The sequence below is a fragment of the Phaenicophaeus curvirostris genome, chromosome 7 (genome assembly GCF_032191515.1).
Source record: "Phaenicophaeus curvirostris isolate KB17595 chromosome 7, BPBGC_Pcur_1.0, whole genome shotgun sequence".
In the NCBI taxonomy this organism is placed as follows: Eukaryota; Metazoa; Chordata; class Aves; order Cuculiformes; family Cuculidae; genus Phaenicophaeus; species Phaenicophaeus curvirostris.
This window is the reverse complement of record NC_091398.1, coordinates 35,214,365-35,229,873: the sequence shown is the minus strand read 5'-3', so window position 1 is coordinate 35,229,873 and position 15,509 is coordinate 35,214,365. Positions and strand designations below refer to the sequence as shown.

The window sequence follows — 15,509 nt, the reverse complement described above, 5'->3', positions numbered from 1 at the left end:
CAGGTTATTTTTCTTCCAAGTACTTTGATTCATCACAGGAAGGATTTCAGAATTGAACATGCATAGGACTGTTCTCATCATAGAATGGTTTGGGTTGGAAGGGACCTTAAACATCATCTAATTCCAACTCCCCTGCCTTGAGCAGGGATATCTCCCACTGGACCAGGTTGCTCAAAGCCCCATCCAACCTGGCCTTTTAACACCTCCAGGGAAGGGGCAGCCATAACTTCCCATGGCAGCCTCTGCTAGTGCCTCACCACCCTCAGCGAGAAAAATTCCTTGCTAATATTTAATCTAAATCTTCCCCCTTCCAATTTAAAGCCATTCCCCCCGCTCCTATTACTACATGCCCTTATAAAACATGCTTATGCTTGGTTGTTCAGGGTTAGATTTTTTTTTTTTTGTATACAGGATGAAAATTAATGTTGGTTTAAGCACTTAAATTCTTTACTTTCTCTGTAAAACATGTTTTTAAATACGTTTGTCTGAGTTGCTACTTACAGAAGTTTTACAAAGCATCTTTTACAAAGAAGGGAGCACATAGTTGCTTCTGATGACACAAGTAGCCCTGCCAAGGGCCAATCACCATTCACTAATTGACTCAGTCCCACTTCACCAAGAGGTGCCAAGAAGTTTTCAAAAAGTATAAAAAGCGATACCTAAAACCCTTTTCTCCTCGGGGAGAAAAAGTGACTACCTTACCTGACAGAGGGGCTGATGGGCCTGGACCCCTCTTACTTCATCAAGAAGTATCTTTTTGGTAAGAACTGCACACCTCTTACTCTGTCAGAGGTTTTTTCTGGTGAAAACCACTTTCTTGGGAAAGTTCTAGTATTTCTGTTATTTTTAAGTTCTTTTCTCACATTTGAAGGGATTCAAACCATTAGTGCATGGCCATGCTTCAAGTTCAAACAAGTGTACTGAGTAAATTTGTGTTTGTAAACATTTATTTTCTTGAACTGAAAAAAGGCTTGCATCAGCACACGTTGTACAGCCTTGCAAATTACACAAATTGAAAAAAGTTTCTTTCATTTATGTGCAATGAATCTTTAATGTCCAGTGAGCATCTGCAAATGATGAAAACTTAAACCATTAAAAAGGTTTCCAGCACTTATCAAACACAATTATCTTAGCGTGAAAAGGAAGAGAAAGAGATCCATACTGGTGGGAACACAATTAAAGTGCAAACATTTTGTCGCTTGTGAAGATACATTTTAGTTTCTTCACACTTTTGCTAAAAAGAAGAAATATTAAAATGTGATTCAGTGAACATTCCTTGTAACCTATTCATATTCCTCTTTAAATAATTAAACCTGTTGGATCGGAAGCAAATCCTTTAAGGGCGCAACCTACTTGCAATTTCTTTTGACACTGCTTGAATGAATCTCAAAAGTAAATGGCCATCTATGGAGTTAGTTACTAAAACAAAAAAGAAAAAACACAAGGGACAAAGAAAAGGTTAACTTGAAGATTTTGGGTAGTCTGCTAGAAAATGAGTGTAATTCATTGAAAATGGTTCTCTTTTCCCCTCCACCAATCCTCAGGTTCCTGCCTTGGAATGGACAGCTGTGTGCTGGCTGTGAAAAGGGATTATAAAATACAAATCTGAATATGGATTTTTATGAATGTTTGCTGTACAATAGAACTTTGGATCAGATACAGGAATTCAAAAATATAAAACAAAACTACTATAAAAGTAGGGGGCATTTCGACAGCATTCCTTGTAGAAATCTGCCTGTCTCAAAGAGGATTCCTTGCTATTGTCTGGGATTAACTCTGTATTTTTTATTCTTCATTTTGTTGGATCACTGGGTTATTTCTTCTTCAATGGCTAATGTCATATGACAAAATATCCCATGAGTCTCTATGAAGAGAACAGAAACCCCATAACATCAAGCCAATTAAGGAGAGGAGAACATGGAAGTAGTAAAGAAGTCTGAGTGTCCACTGATGTAACTGCTACTGAGAACTAGCCCTTTCCAGAACGTGAAAGTCGTAGTGCTTCTTGCTTGTTCTCAGCCTGAACTTGTTCACTGAGGTACTGCTTTGTTTCTTCAATGCATTCTGAGCAGCCGACATCGTAGGGAACGTAGCTAGAACTGTGTACGTGGAAGCCAAGTCACTAGGTTTGGATGGCTCAGTGCTCACGCTGCTATCTCCGCTGCCACAGTAACGACGGTGGTGCTGCTGTTGTGTTTGTAGACACTGCGAATCCCTCAGCCACCGAATCTTGGCACCAACTTTTAAAAGTTCTCCAAATAGTTTTTCTGCTTCTGTACGAGTTATGCCTTCTGGCAGTTCAGTAATTTCTAGAACTTTTCCCACAACTGAAACAAGAAAAACATTGAATCAAAATTGGTCATTGTACTTAATGATACAACAAACAATAGAAAATATTTCATGATCCAGTTGGCCGAGTACAAACACAAAGGCATTTGATTTCTGGTATTCTAGAGAACCTTTTGCTTTCACATTTACTGTTCACAGCTATAAGCATACAAATAAAAGCTGAGAATACAAAGAAGGCCCTCAAAAGAAAGAGGAGATAATAATAAAATAATCAACACCTAATTTTGCAGCAGTCCTGAGAACTCGCTATCACATCTGACTGGCTTTGCCTGTCAACTCTTCACACATCACCACACTAAACAACTAGTCTGTCTCCTCTCAAGAATCCCCTCCAGTAACTGGTTAGAAAAAGCTGATTTATCTGCAGAGATACTTAGCAATAGGAGGCAAAATTTGCAACAAAAACTCATTCCAGTAAAGATACGAAGATAGATGCTGTCAGGTTTTATTTGGATGACATCTTTACCAACTCCAAGGAGCTAATTTGTCCATCTCCTGTATCTCCCCCAAATCCATGTGCTTATTTGTATTATAAGGGGGAAAAAAAAGCCAAAAAAAAAAAAGCATTAAGTTGTGGTTCATGTTTGATTTTACATTTCATGCAAGTAAAAGGAAGCAGAGGCACTTATATTTAACACAATGAGACTTAATGTAACAATACAACAGAACTTACATCCAGCACACTGACAAACTTGCTTTTCCTTTTAGGACTAATCCTGATCTTCACGGGTTCTTTCTCCAGCCTTCAAAACAACACTTTTGTCATTTAACTTTCCCTCTTCCCCTCTCTCCTAATCAAGTCTTCCTCTCCATCCTTATGTTTCCAGTGTTTGCAACATCTGTTTCTGCCCAATTACTCTTCATTCTGACCCTTTTCTCACCTGTCCTTTTCTCGTTACAGTCCCAGCCCACCACCACAACGCATTTCGCTGGAGGACTGTATCAATCAGCAATTCTATACCTGGTTCTCCTGCACCAAGATCTGCTGAAGCAGCCTTCTTTGCTGGTTTCTTTCCCCTGTTTCCATGTCTGTTTCCAGACTGACACTAGAAAGATTGACATAAATGATCAACTTTAATGACAATGCACCAGTATCTTAACATTTCCAGGTTAGCTCAGTGAAAAACAGTGCAGAGGAATGTCTGGAAAATAACCTGCACTACTGTGGCACAGAAAACATTTTCATTTCCAATTTTAGTCTTGGAGTTTAGCAATCCTGCAGTCAGGCACATTCAATACTTGGCTTCAGGAGAAAGGAAGCAAATGATGAAAAATCACCTTAATTCTTCCTGGTGATTCCCTACCACCCCCCACCCATCACACCTCCTGGCTGATCTTGGATAGAACTGTGCAAGGCAGAGGTAGGGAGCCTGTGTGTCTGTCCCCAAAAATTACATAGAGGGCAAAGCTTTTTAGCTTTGCGAACACAAATATTTTATGTTTATTTTTCTTATAAGAAACAAACCCACTCTTTGTTTAGCAAGCCCCACATGAATTTTCTGTTTTTCTGGAAACTGTCATTCAAATAAGCAAACATTCTCTCTCTGTCTTTTAGAGCTGCTGGTGAACTGCTTTAAAAAATAATCCATAATCTACGTTGTGCCTAAAGGTAAAAATCAGGAAAAAGTTCCTTATTTGTCTTTTTTAATACAACAAACAAGAACAATGGGAAGCATGAGCACAGAAACGCTATTAAAAAGCAAGCACTTTCCGCTCAATTACTTTTCTAATGATACAACCTATTTCTCTGTTCATGGTGGTTTATAACAGCAGTCCTGAATTGGTTTTTAAAGTGTTGCCACGAGATTGTTCTCTTTAATACCTGTTGGCTCGTTACTTGTCCACGTATCAAAGATGGTGGATTGTATTGCAGGGGCTGGCCAAGCAATGGGTATCTGGCATCTCCTTAAAGAGAAAGGTAATTAGAAGGGGTTTTCTGTTATATGAAATCTTCCTCCCAGGTTCCTCTTACCATGTATATCTTACACCGAAGAGAGAGCAGAATAACTATGCACAAAGTAGTGTATTTGGCTAGGCTAATAAAATAAGACGTGGCACGATAAAAAAAAGTCAGTCAGTCATGCACTGATCACAAGGTGAAAAGGTACAAGGCTTTCTTGCATAAGGATTATACTGGAAAACACTACGCACTTTTCTTCACTGCAGACTTATCAAAATCCTCTCATTTCAAAATAAGCTTAATAAGGCTAAGGCTCCTCTTGGAGCATCGATTTAATAATTTTCATAGTTATATCCCTGATTAGCGCCAGGAACATCTTCACATTCCTATTTGTGACAAGCATCCGCAAAAACAATGGAACAGAAGTTTTCAGTAATCACAGGACATTAGGAAAGTTGAGGGGTATGCTTAACAACAGGCAGCTGGGAATTTTACAACATCAGAATACAAAGCAATGACTTAAACATTAAGCAGAAGGTAAGACAGACAAGAAAATAAGGTTTTCTTTATCAATAAGGAGGACAGACATACAGAACTTTTTCTAAGTTTTGCTTTAAAGTAAATCTTTCTGTAAAACAGACCCATTAATTTCGAGTTTGGGAACCATACCAGGACCAAAGGGGCATTCCATACTTTATTTGTTAAACCTTATCAACTACGTTATCAACATCTCAGTGAAAACTCCCTGTTTGCAGAAGACTGAAATTAATGGCCTCAGGTTGTGCCAGGGGACGTTTAGATTAGACATCAGGAAGGACTTTTTCAACGAAAGGGTTCTCACGCACTGGCAGAGGCTGCCCAGGGAGGCGGTTGAGTTACCATCCCCGAATGTGTTTAAAAGACAGGTAGATGAAGTGCCCAGAGATAAGGTTTAGTAGTGGACAGGTATGGTTGGACTCAATGATCTCAAAGGTCTTTTCCATGCAAACAATTCTATGCTTTCTTCTACAAGGAATTTTCCCTGTCTTTGGGTGTGTACTGTCTGAAACTGAAGCAGCAACAGTACTGGCTAGAGGCTCCAGCCCCATCATGTTAGTTTGTCCACATAGGAATGAAGATTTCTTGCTTAGGCAGTGGTTTGATTTAGTGCATCATCAACTAATAAGCAAGCTGGGCAGGACATGGATCTCAATATTGCATTTCTATATTCCTTCCCCCGAAAGGAAGATATGCCTACCTAACGGGTTAAGATCAGCCAGCCCCACATTATTTATTTTATCTTTGTAGCTGTAAAATTATATCCTCTGTGACAGCACGTCTCAAGTTCTTGATTTATGGTTAAAACTTGAAGCCAAATTACATGGAACATTTTTCCCTAACATCTTCAGTGCTGATATGGGAAATTCCACATACGAGGAAGCCAGGGAGCTATAGAAGCTCCCACAGTAACAAGATCAAAGCTTTTGAGAATATAGGGGGCAGTGTTGGCACAGAGATAGAAGGTGAAACTTCATATGATGTTTGAGTGGATGATTTTGATAATCCCCTTTTTGCAGCATTTTACTCAAGTGAGCCAGTTTGTCATAAAATAGCATATAACTTGGATTTTAAAACATTCAAACAGAGAACATCCACACATTTCCGTTATGTGAAACCATACCTTGTCCAGGGACAAAAGGTCTAGAAAACTGAGACACAACAGAAAGAGGTGTTAACGTGGGACGGATGTTCTTCATGTTTGGTAGCTGAGCTGGTGCTGGTGACTGGGCTGGCGAGGTGACAGGACTACCTAGTTGAGGACTATGCTGCAACTGGAATAAACAACAAGTTAGTGTTTTAAAATGTACCTTCTTGAACAAGCTAAACACCACCTACCACATTCAAAGACTGCAGTGACGTTACAATAGCTCTATCAAGCACTATCAGAGCAAAAGATGCCATTTATGCAAATTACAAGTCATCCTGGAAAATAAAAAAGACGACTCATACCTGTGCAGCACTGTCTAAAGTGCTAAGTTCCGTGGACTTCTGTCCCCTTTGATGGTCACAGTAATATTTATTCTGTTTCCACTGTGGAGGTGAATGGTTCCGAGGCTGAGGACCGTTAGGTATATTTAGCTGCATCATTACTACTCCTCCACCTGGTGGTGGTGCCACCGCTACAAAACAAGAAAGCAGGAGCACAGTTAGTTCAGCATTCATTACAATTCTCATTTTAGCAGACCAGTCATGAACAAAAAAAACAAAACAAACCAGGGAAATAACATAATGAATGTTCTGCTAAATAAACTGCTGGATTCTAGAAAACTAGAGCAGTATCTTATGTGCAATTATATTCCCACTATCAGATAAATCTGTGATAGTTAAATCAGAGAGGACTTTCCGCAACTACAAAAGGCAGTAGAACCACCAAAACTCATTATTGAAAGAAACTGTTCTACTTGATAGCAGCTGGAAGTATTCCACTGTGGTCACTGTCAGAGCAATGTGTTGATGAACATGATACTAAGCAAATATGCTTTATTTAAAAATAAAAGTTTCACTTTGATAAACAGCTAGTTTCACTTGATAAACAGCAATACGGACTCCAAATGTTTTCTCTGATATGCTGGTGTACATCAGTCTTTAGTCTGAGGCAAAATTACTCTAATTTACCAGTTCTTCATAGGAGCTTTTTCAGGGCAGTGACTGCAAATCGATCCCCACATCCTGTACCACTGAGCTACTGTGGGAGCTACAGAGAGGCCAAAGTCAGGGGAGAGCAGCTGAACAGCCAGTGCTGTTCCAGCAGATTTCACATGGGGAGCTGTGTGGAGAGGCTGCCTGAGAGAGAATCCGCCTTCCCCCTTTGACCTGGCACTGCCCCAGGTAATTTATATAACGTCCTGTTTACTTGTAAATGGTTGTTCGCAATTTCCTTCTCTGTTCTACCCACTGTTTACAGCATTTCTCAGAAACCACAATTAAAACACATGGTTTAAACATAATTTAATCATCCACTTTTAAAGAGGGAACCTACAATCTTCTCAATTTACTATCTACGTCACATCAGTTAGGAGCAGTCAGATACAGATTACAAAATGCACTCGTCTGGCATTTTTTAAAATGGGCTGTTGTTTTTATTACCCCTGGGCTCCACAAAAAGAAACACGCTCCTTTGAAAACCAAACCATGTAGGATAATGAACTCCTCATATTAAAACTATATTAGCTTTTGTAAACAATGTTCTGAATAATATATAACACAACAGTTCCCACATGTGTATGTAAACCTGAGATACACCAAACATCCATACACACACTACTTTTTAATTTGACTATTCTATGTATATATTCACAAATATTAGAAGTGATACTTATTTACATCTTACTGTTTTATAACGCAGCATTTTATTCGGCAGCACTCTGCATACATCTTTGACTTATCTCTGGTTTCTAAGATAAGAACTAGAACACCTAACAGGAACATGATTTTTCAAAGCCATCTACAATTCCAATTCTAAAGCAGTATCACAATCTGAAAATGCTACTTAAACCACAAAAGAAAAAACTTTGTACATCCAGAAAGACTTGTTCTTTCCATTACTTCTGGTTCCGATCATTTCAGTATAGGAAAATAAATGGAATACTTTTCCTACGCAAGCGTACTTGACGAAATGACACTTTGCAGCCACTTTATGACCTGTCAAAACCCATTAGAAGGGCAACCCTGAAGGAATTCTTGAAAGGCTCCCCAGATTTGCAGTCTGATCCTCTATAACATTTTCAAATGAAAAGAAACACAACTGTTGCTTGTCTCCATATATTCTCATTGTCTGTACCTCAGTGGCTTTGATTCAACACCTCAGTATCCTTGACTGAAAAGCTTTATCCTCTCAAAATTTGTTCTCCCAATTTCAGATTCTTTAAATCAGTTTAACAGGTTTGAACCAGGCCTTCAAAACTGCATACACCCAGCACCACCAGGAGAGATGAGGAGGTAGAAGAATCATAGAGCTGTTAAGGTTGGAAAAGACCTCCAAGATCATCCAGTCCAACCATCAACACAACATCACCGTGCATACCAGACCATGTCCGGAAGCACCACCTGTACACGGTTTTTTAACACCTCCAGGAATGGTGACTCCACCACTTCCTTGGGCAGCCTGTTCCAAAGCTTTCCTACTCTTTCAGTAAAGACGATTTTCCTAATATCCAATGTAAACCTCACCCTGGCACAACTTGAGGCCATTTCCTTTTGTCCAATCATTTGTTATTTGGTTGAAGAGACTAGCACCCACTTCGCTATGACCTGTCTTCAGGCAGTTGTAGAAAGCAGTAAGATCACCCTTCAGCCTCCTCTTCTCCAGGCTAAAAAAATCCCAGTTCCCTCAGCTGCTCTTCAAAAGACTTGTGCTCCAGACAAAAGGAACAAACGCGAGACTGATCTCAGACACCCTGAAACGGTGGTCTTCCAGACTTAAAAGCAAATAAACTTCAAGAAAATGGAAACAAAACTAAACTTGCCCAAGCTGCTAAATCCAGCTTTCTTGCCACTTAACTGCATGTTATCTATTTACTTGTAAAAAGACTCTAAAAATATCTGGAAAGCTAAATGTTTGTAAGAAACACCACATTTATAATGGAATCTAGGTCACTGACCTAGGGTTGTTTAATCTATTGTTTGCTTGCAAAACACTGAGAGCACAGTATTTCAGATTACCCCTTTGGGGCAACCAAATGTTTAACATATCAAATTCCCAGCTAAAATAAGGGCAGCACTGCGGTGTTCACAGGGCTGTTATAGCCTCTCGTTTGGAGGCTAAACCTACTGCTCTTGATATCCTGATCGGTCCATCAACTTTATAGTTGGAAATTAAGTGTTTAAGAGCCTGGATATTAACATTTATAAACATTTCATGGATATGACATGCTTTGTCACTGCTGTTTTCACACACCATTGAGGCTGCTATTTATACACCTTTTAAAAATTACCTAATTATTTTGTAGGTCAGCATTCTGAACCTTATTCAGATAGTTCTGCTGACACTTATCTGCTGCCTCCAAGCTGCCCCCATGGCTATGGCTTCACTGAAGTTAAGGTTGTAATTTTTAAAGTTACAATAACACCAATTCAGATGAAGAATCACACAAAAAAAAAACCTGCAAGTTTTTCTAGCACATATGAAATGAATCTGATAATTTATGACAGACTCCTGGACAGAATGGCTTAGATGAAAGTCTCAATAGAATATACCTTTTATTGGCTGCATGATGGAAAGAGCAGTGGGCGAACTTTTACATGATGAGGGTAGAGACACTATGCTGTAGTGCACAATGGAAGCAGCCTGTTGTGACTTTGACTTTGATGAAGGTGGCAGTAATGTAGGAGGTGATGGCTTCTGACTTGAATGGTTGCTATAAACTATGAAAGTAAAAGCAGTAGATGAAGCTACCGTAAGAACAAAAAGCATGACACCCCCACACAGCTTAGGAGTATTTCATTTAGCTTTTTGGCAGATCAAAAAGCTGCCACTCCACTGTGTCCAAATCAAGAACACCTTCAATTTTTACCCTCTTCTGAGGAACTCTTAAGACAATCGCTACTCCTACTCCATTCAGTGCAATCTAGAATGCTTCGGAGTAGAAGAGCCAAGCACACTACTTCCAAAATATACTTTGCTCTTGTTCTCCGTTCTGTGTAACCCCAAATCTCAATTCTTTCAGACTCGTGTAGCTGTTCAGAAGATGAAAGTAATTCTTCTGAGAAAGTAACTCCCATGTCTGTCTCAACTCACAAGCAGACACACAAGGCATTCCGATGTACGTTAGTGAATTCTAAGAACGTAAATTGAGAGCTTTCAGTGATAGACAAATTGAGACCTCAAGTTAATCTGCCTCCAATGTAACTTCAAAAATGGGACACAGAAGGAAATATAATAGTTATTAATTCCAAATAAAAAGCTTAATAGCAGATATCCAGTCCCCCAGGATAACACCATTTGTGAAGTCTTTCAATAAAAACCGTATTCCCCAACCTGCACACTGTTGTCCTTGGAGCTGCTGAGAGTTGCATGGTGATGATGTTCTAGGAAACTGTATCTGCTCTGATCCAGGTGGCTGCAAATATCCTAGTGATGAACTGTAATAACAATAATAAAAAAAGAACATGACAAATAGGAATTCATGCTGCTCTTATTTATTTAATGACGACTGCTGCATTTGCTGTCTACATGTACTGCAAATCACTGAGATTCTCTTAATCTTAAAATCAGTAATATTCCCACCTACCTGCAAATTTAACTCATTCTTCAGAAGACTGAGGATTCACATCTCTTCCTTGACAAAAACTTATTCTCTACATGCATTAAGAAGCTCTACAAATTCACCTATTTCGATTTACTATTTTTGTGTCAATATTGGTATAAAGACATATGGAATAAAACTAAACAGGCAATTTGTTGTCTTGCCCAGTTACCCAGAATTAGGTCTCAGTTAAGCCATCACCACAGAAACTGCCATGAGGATTGCAGCTGGAGGCTGGCCCCACGCAGCTGAGCCAGCTTATTCAGCTCTCCAACCGAGCACACATCTGTTTCAGTGGGAAGTAACACAGCATTAAGGGATGGCTGCCTTGCCACAGATTTACCAAACAGGGTGTAGGAAAAGTAAGAGCCACCAGTCATGGAAAAAGATGATAGAATCACAGAATGGTTTGGGTTGGAAGGGACCTTAAAAATCACCCAGTTACAATCCCCTGCCTTAGGCAGGGACACGTCCCACCAGACCAGGCTGCTCAAAGCCCCATCCAACCTGGCCTTGAAATCTCCTGGGATGGGCAACCTGTGCCAGTGCCTCACCACCCTCACAATAAAAAAAATTCTTCCCAATATCTGATCTGAATCTCCCCTCTTTCAGCTTAAACCCTTCCCCCTCATCCTAGCCCTGCACTCCCTGATAAAGAGTCCCTCTCCAGCTTTTCTGTAGCCTCCTTCAATACTGGAAGACTGCTGTAAGATCTCCCCGAAGTCTTCTTTTCTCCAGGCTGAACAACCCAACCTCTCTCAGCCTGTCCTTGTATAGCTCAAAGAGATAAAATGATCCTTCATTTGTTTGTAATGTGTAGGAAAAGGGTAACTTTAGAAGTTTATTTATGCCAGGTACTTCTTAGGGCATTCAGGGATGAAAAAAGGTAAGTAACAGCCACAAGCAACTTTTGTCATACCACTGACTGATCATATTCCCAGAACCAGAACATCAGGTTGGTTGTCTGTAGTCAGAACGGTGCCTATAGAACCGTGTACTTAATTTCTGTACTAACACCTAAAACATTCTGAGAGAACAAGAAAAAAAAATTATTACTTCACAGAGTGGAAAAAAGGTAGGTGTAATCCTGTTGGGCTTACCATTTTTACCTGTATTGTCACAGGAAGTTTGTTCCATCCTCTGTCCCACAGTTCAATTATATAACTTCAATTTAAACATTCCCTTCAGTTAAAGCAGACAAAACTCGCTGAAAACTAAACCAGATGGGTTTATATCTGCATGGATATGTGCTCTCACACAGCTTCTTGTCTGGCTACTGATTACAGTTTTCAAGAGTGACCTGCAGGTTTGAGACTATTCGGTTCCCGCAGAGCAGCCTTCTTTCCTTGTCAAAGTGCTGCAACATAGCTACTATGATAAAAGTGAGATGCTGTCATTAGCTGCTAGTCTGCTCTGAATTCCAAACAAATGTTTCCCTGTTCAGAAGAGAGGGACATTCTAAGTGACACAAAAGACGAAGCAACAAAACTTACTTCAAAAAAAGTCTGGGATTTTGTCTACCTCTGACTTCATTGAACCTCAAATATAACTACAGAAAAAAAGGATAAAAAGAACCTTCAGATACAAAGAACAAGAATTCACACTTATATAGATGAAGCCATGCAGCGATGACACAAATACTATTTAAGCCTCTGTGCTCACAAAAGGATGAAGCAAGCCTCCTACTGTTGCTGCTTGTTTAGAAGCTGCAAGCAAGGTATTTTTAAACGATGCACGTTTCTAAGTTTAAAAAAAGTATAAAACTGTACAAAAAAGCCTAGTATAAAAACTACAAAAAATTGTAACAAGCATTAAATCCTAATGAATTCTTTTAGGTATCTGCCTACTCATTCTCTCACAAGTACTCAAATTGTGCTGGGGACACAGATGTATACACAGGGTCTGTACATGTAGACTAATTTGCTCTTGCCAAGGTAGATAAAAATAAAGTTATTTATCAAACAAAACCCAAGCATAAGAAAAAGTTCCTGTACTTTCTTCATAGCTAGCTTTGTGCCAGCAGGCCTCGTTAGCTACATGGACAAAGCAAGCTATGCTCCTTCCAGACAAAGCTCCAAAAAAAAGAAGTCAGTCAAGTCTTTTTCTGGGATTGTATTTCTCTTTTCTCTATACCTTATTAAAAGTAACATCTTTGACACAACTAGTGAATAGTTGTTTAAATGTTACTGCAAAAACGCACGGCTACTGAACACACTGATGTCCCATGTGTAAGAAAGGGAGAGCAGAAAACAGAGGTGGAAATGTAGTGAAGTGCTGCTGAAAGTGACACAGAAACAATGTTTTCCAGTCTAACAAGTACATCCCAATTAAAGCAGTACTGGTTCTTTTACTTAACTGCATAAGGGAAAAGGTAAGAGGATAATATAGCACATGTAAGTCTGCCTTTAAAATACGTTTTAATATATGCAATACCATAGCAGATCTTGTCAGTTACTGCAAGACAATTAAGCCTAGTTGCTGAGAAATCAAATACCCAAGTTAAACTCACCTTAAATTATTCTGTTGACCCGATGGAATGACGCTGTAGTAAACTGGCATTCCTGTTGTGGGCAATCCTTGATTTGACTGACCGGGAATTAACACAGGCTGTTGATACGTCTGCTGGGGCACTGCTTGGGAACCTTGAGGCACCGAAACCTACAATTGACAAGATGTTAAGATTTTATTCTGCAGCCAAAGCTTCTTTCTGCCTCTTGACCATCACCTAGTTTATATAGAAATCTTTTAAAGAAACACAAACTGACAGATCTGCTGGAATTCACTAAAGTCTAGTGATAAAAGTAGTTGAAATAGTAGTACTTTATTCAAAAAAACCTTTTTATCTTCTTCCCCCAAACTGGAAATGTTGGTTCAAAGGGATGCTACAAATTAACAAAAGAGATTTTTCTCTACAACAGAAAGCAAGGTGGTGGAAAGGGAAATCCTATGGGCTTTTTCTTCCCCATCCTCCAAATAAAAATTAACAGAGCATTTAGCTTTCAACAGGACTGGAACTTGTACATTTGTGACAGATTTTCTTCTCACTTCAATTGTAAAGGTTTCTCTGCTTGCTTCTTTTTTAAATTTCTCTCCCCAAGGTCACCTTTGGCACCTGCCTGCGGCTTTCTGCAATTTAAGAAGCAACGCATTTAAGAAAAAACAAAGCTCACACACACAGAAGAGTGACTGGTAAGTTATCATTAAATTACCCACCTGATAAGATGGCACTGAAGGATATGGAACAATCACACCTTGAATTTGATTCCCAACGTTGCTGTGTTGGCCACTGACTAGATTTTGATTCTGAGACTGCTGAACTCCAACTAAACCCTGGTAGCTTTGTTGCTGGTTAGGCAGAACCTGGTAACCTGAAATTATACATTTAAATCTTATTTTGAAATAAGGAACACATTTGATACACAGTTGCCCGTGCAAAAACTACATGTAGCACTTTCCAATGGCTTTTAAAATCTGTCAGCTTCATAGGAGCTGAACTTATCATGCACATAAAAAGAAGCCAACATCAAAATTAACGGATTTATTCATTTGGATCCAGTGTGAAATACTAGGGATCCTACTTGCAATGCTGCTCTCGCATGCTTGCCATATTTACTTACACTCTAGTGAGTTACATGCACGAACACCTTAATTTGATAGATGAAAGCCAAAAGCATTTGAACAAAGCATGCTAGGTAATAACAAACCCCATTAAAACCCCTTGTCCATTATCATGAACAAGGCCATTGTAGGTACTTTAGTTTTGAAATTCTAGTTATGCTAAATCTGAAGCTCTGAAATCTGTCGTGGTAAAACCACCTAGAAACTGAGAAAAACCTTCCAGGTAAAATCTATGTCCCTATAGAGTGGAAGAAATCTTGTACTTAAAGTTATTTTTTGGGGAGGGGAAGAATATGTTCCTTTTCACCCCTCTACAAGGCCTCTACAACAATTTATCATTGCTTAAACTGGTATTCTCTGCTATCTTTAAAAAATGGCGTAGAAGAGCCCCAAACTCACCAAACGCCAGCCCCTCCAAACCCCAGCAATGAGTGCCAAACTGCAAACCTGGGTATTTATCAGGTCCAACCTTAACTCGTGCTTTTTTATTTTCCTTTTACAGCATCCAGCAGGTAACTGCTGCTATAATCCAAACACATGCAGAACACTAGTAAAGCTCTTTTTGTCATACTCTATTATACAAACTGTGCTACTTACCACATCAGCAAAACCCCATAACTATCAGTGTTTGAGACAAAGCCAACTATCACTCCAGAATAACCAAAATGGGCTTGTCAAAAAGCACTGATGGCAGGAAGAGTCTGTGTTTAACTTGGACACATTCACTTTCTACTGACCTTGACGTTCTCCCTGCTCCCTACCCGGTATGGAAATATTATAAAGTGTAGAGCTGCAAAAACTCACTTGGATTCTTTCGTAAACTACGTTTAAAAAATTGCATGGTCTATTCTGAAAATCATTATTTGGTTGACACAACACATTTGTGCTTGCAAACAAAACCCACCAATGTTCACTGCTTACCCACATAGAGAGGGTGCAATGAACGTTGTGGATTAACAGTCAAGAATCCATCTCTAGAAATTGCAACAATTAAGACTAAAAAAAGACAGTTAATATAATTAAATATTGCTTCAATTAGAAGGAGAATGGTCCAGTTTGTTACAACTAAGAGCTACTCATTACAAACACACAACACTATAAATATTTTCAGAGTACTACACAAAACTTCAGAACATGCTTGAATCAGGATTAGCAATTATAATTCTTAGTAACTTTCAAATTTGAACTGTGCACAAAAATCCATCTCATATCTGTAATAAACAAAATGCGTAAATGTGCTTGGCTACAAAATGATCTGTGGTGCCTAAAAAGCAGCAGAATGTGAAGCTGCAGTAGGTGACAGACACAATCAATACGCCTGCAACCTAAACCCCTCATTTCCCAGAAATAGCAAAGCA

At 39.2% G+C, this 15,509-nt stretch overlaps 1 protein-coding gene across 15 annotated transcripts in view; it reads right to left on the bottom strand.

Moving 5' to 3' along the window:
* Nucleotides 1-921: 921 nt before the first annotated feature.
* R3HDM1 (R3H domain containing 1) overlaps nt 922-15,509 on the bottom strand; it is a 55,064-nt gene continuing 40,476 nt past the window's right edge. For 9 of the 15 annotated variants that reach the window (XM_069861553.1, XM_069861554.1, XM_069861560.1 and 6 more), the window contains 9 exons: nt 13,747-13,901; nt 13,043-13,191; nt 10,266-10,369; nt 9,485-9,652; nt 6,239-6,408; nt 5,910-6,060; nt 4,172-4,254; nt 3,311-3,395; nt 922-2,327 (listed from right to left, as the gene is read on the bottom strand). In XM_069861553.1, the coding sequence (XP_069717654.1) occupies nt 1,960-2,327; nt 3,311-3,395; nt 4,172-4,254; nt 5,910-6,060; nt 6,239-6,408; nt 9,485-9,652; nt 10,266-10,369; nt 13,043-13,191; nt 13,747-13,901 (1,433 nt within the window). In that variant the 3' untranslated portion in view covers nt 922-1,959. The remainder of the gene's footprint in view (nt 2,328-3,310; nt 3,396-4,171; nt 4,255-5,909; nt 6,061-6,238; nt 6,409-9,484; nt 9,653-10,265; nt 10,370-13,042; nt 13,192-13,746; nt 13,902-15,509) is intronic. The other 6 variants (XM_069861563.1, XM_069861564.1, XM_069861566.1 and 3 more) reach the window with 3 other exon arrangements.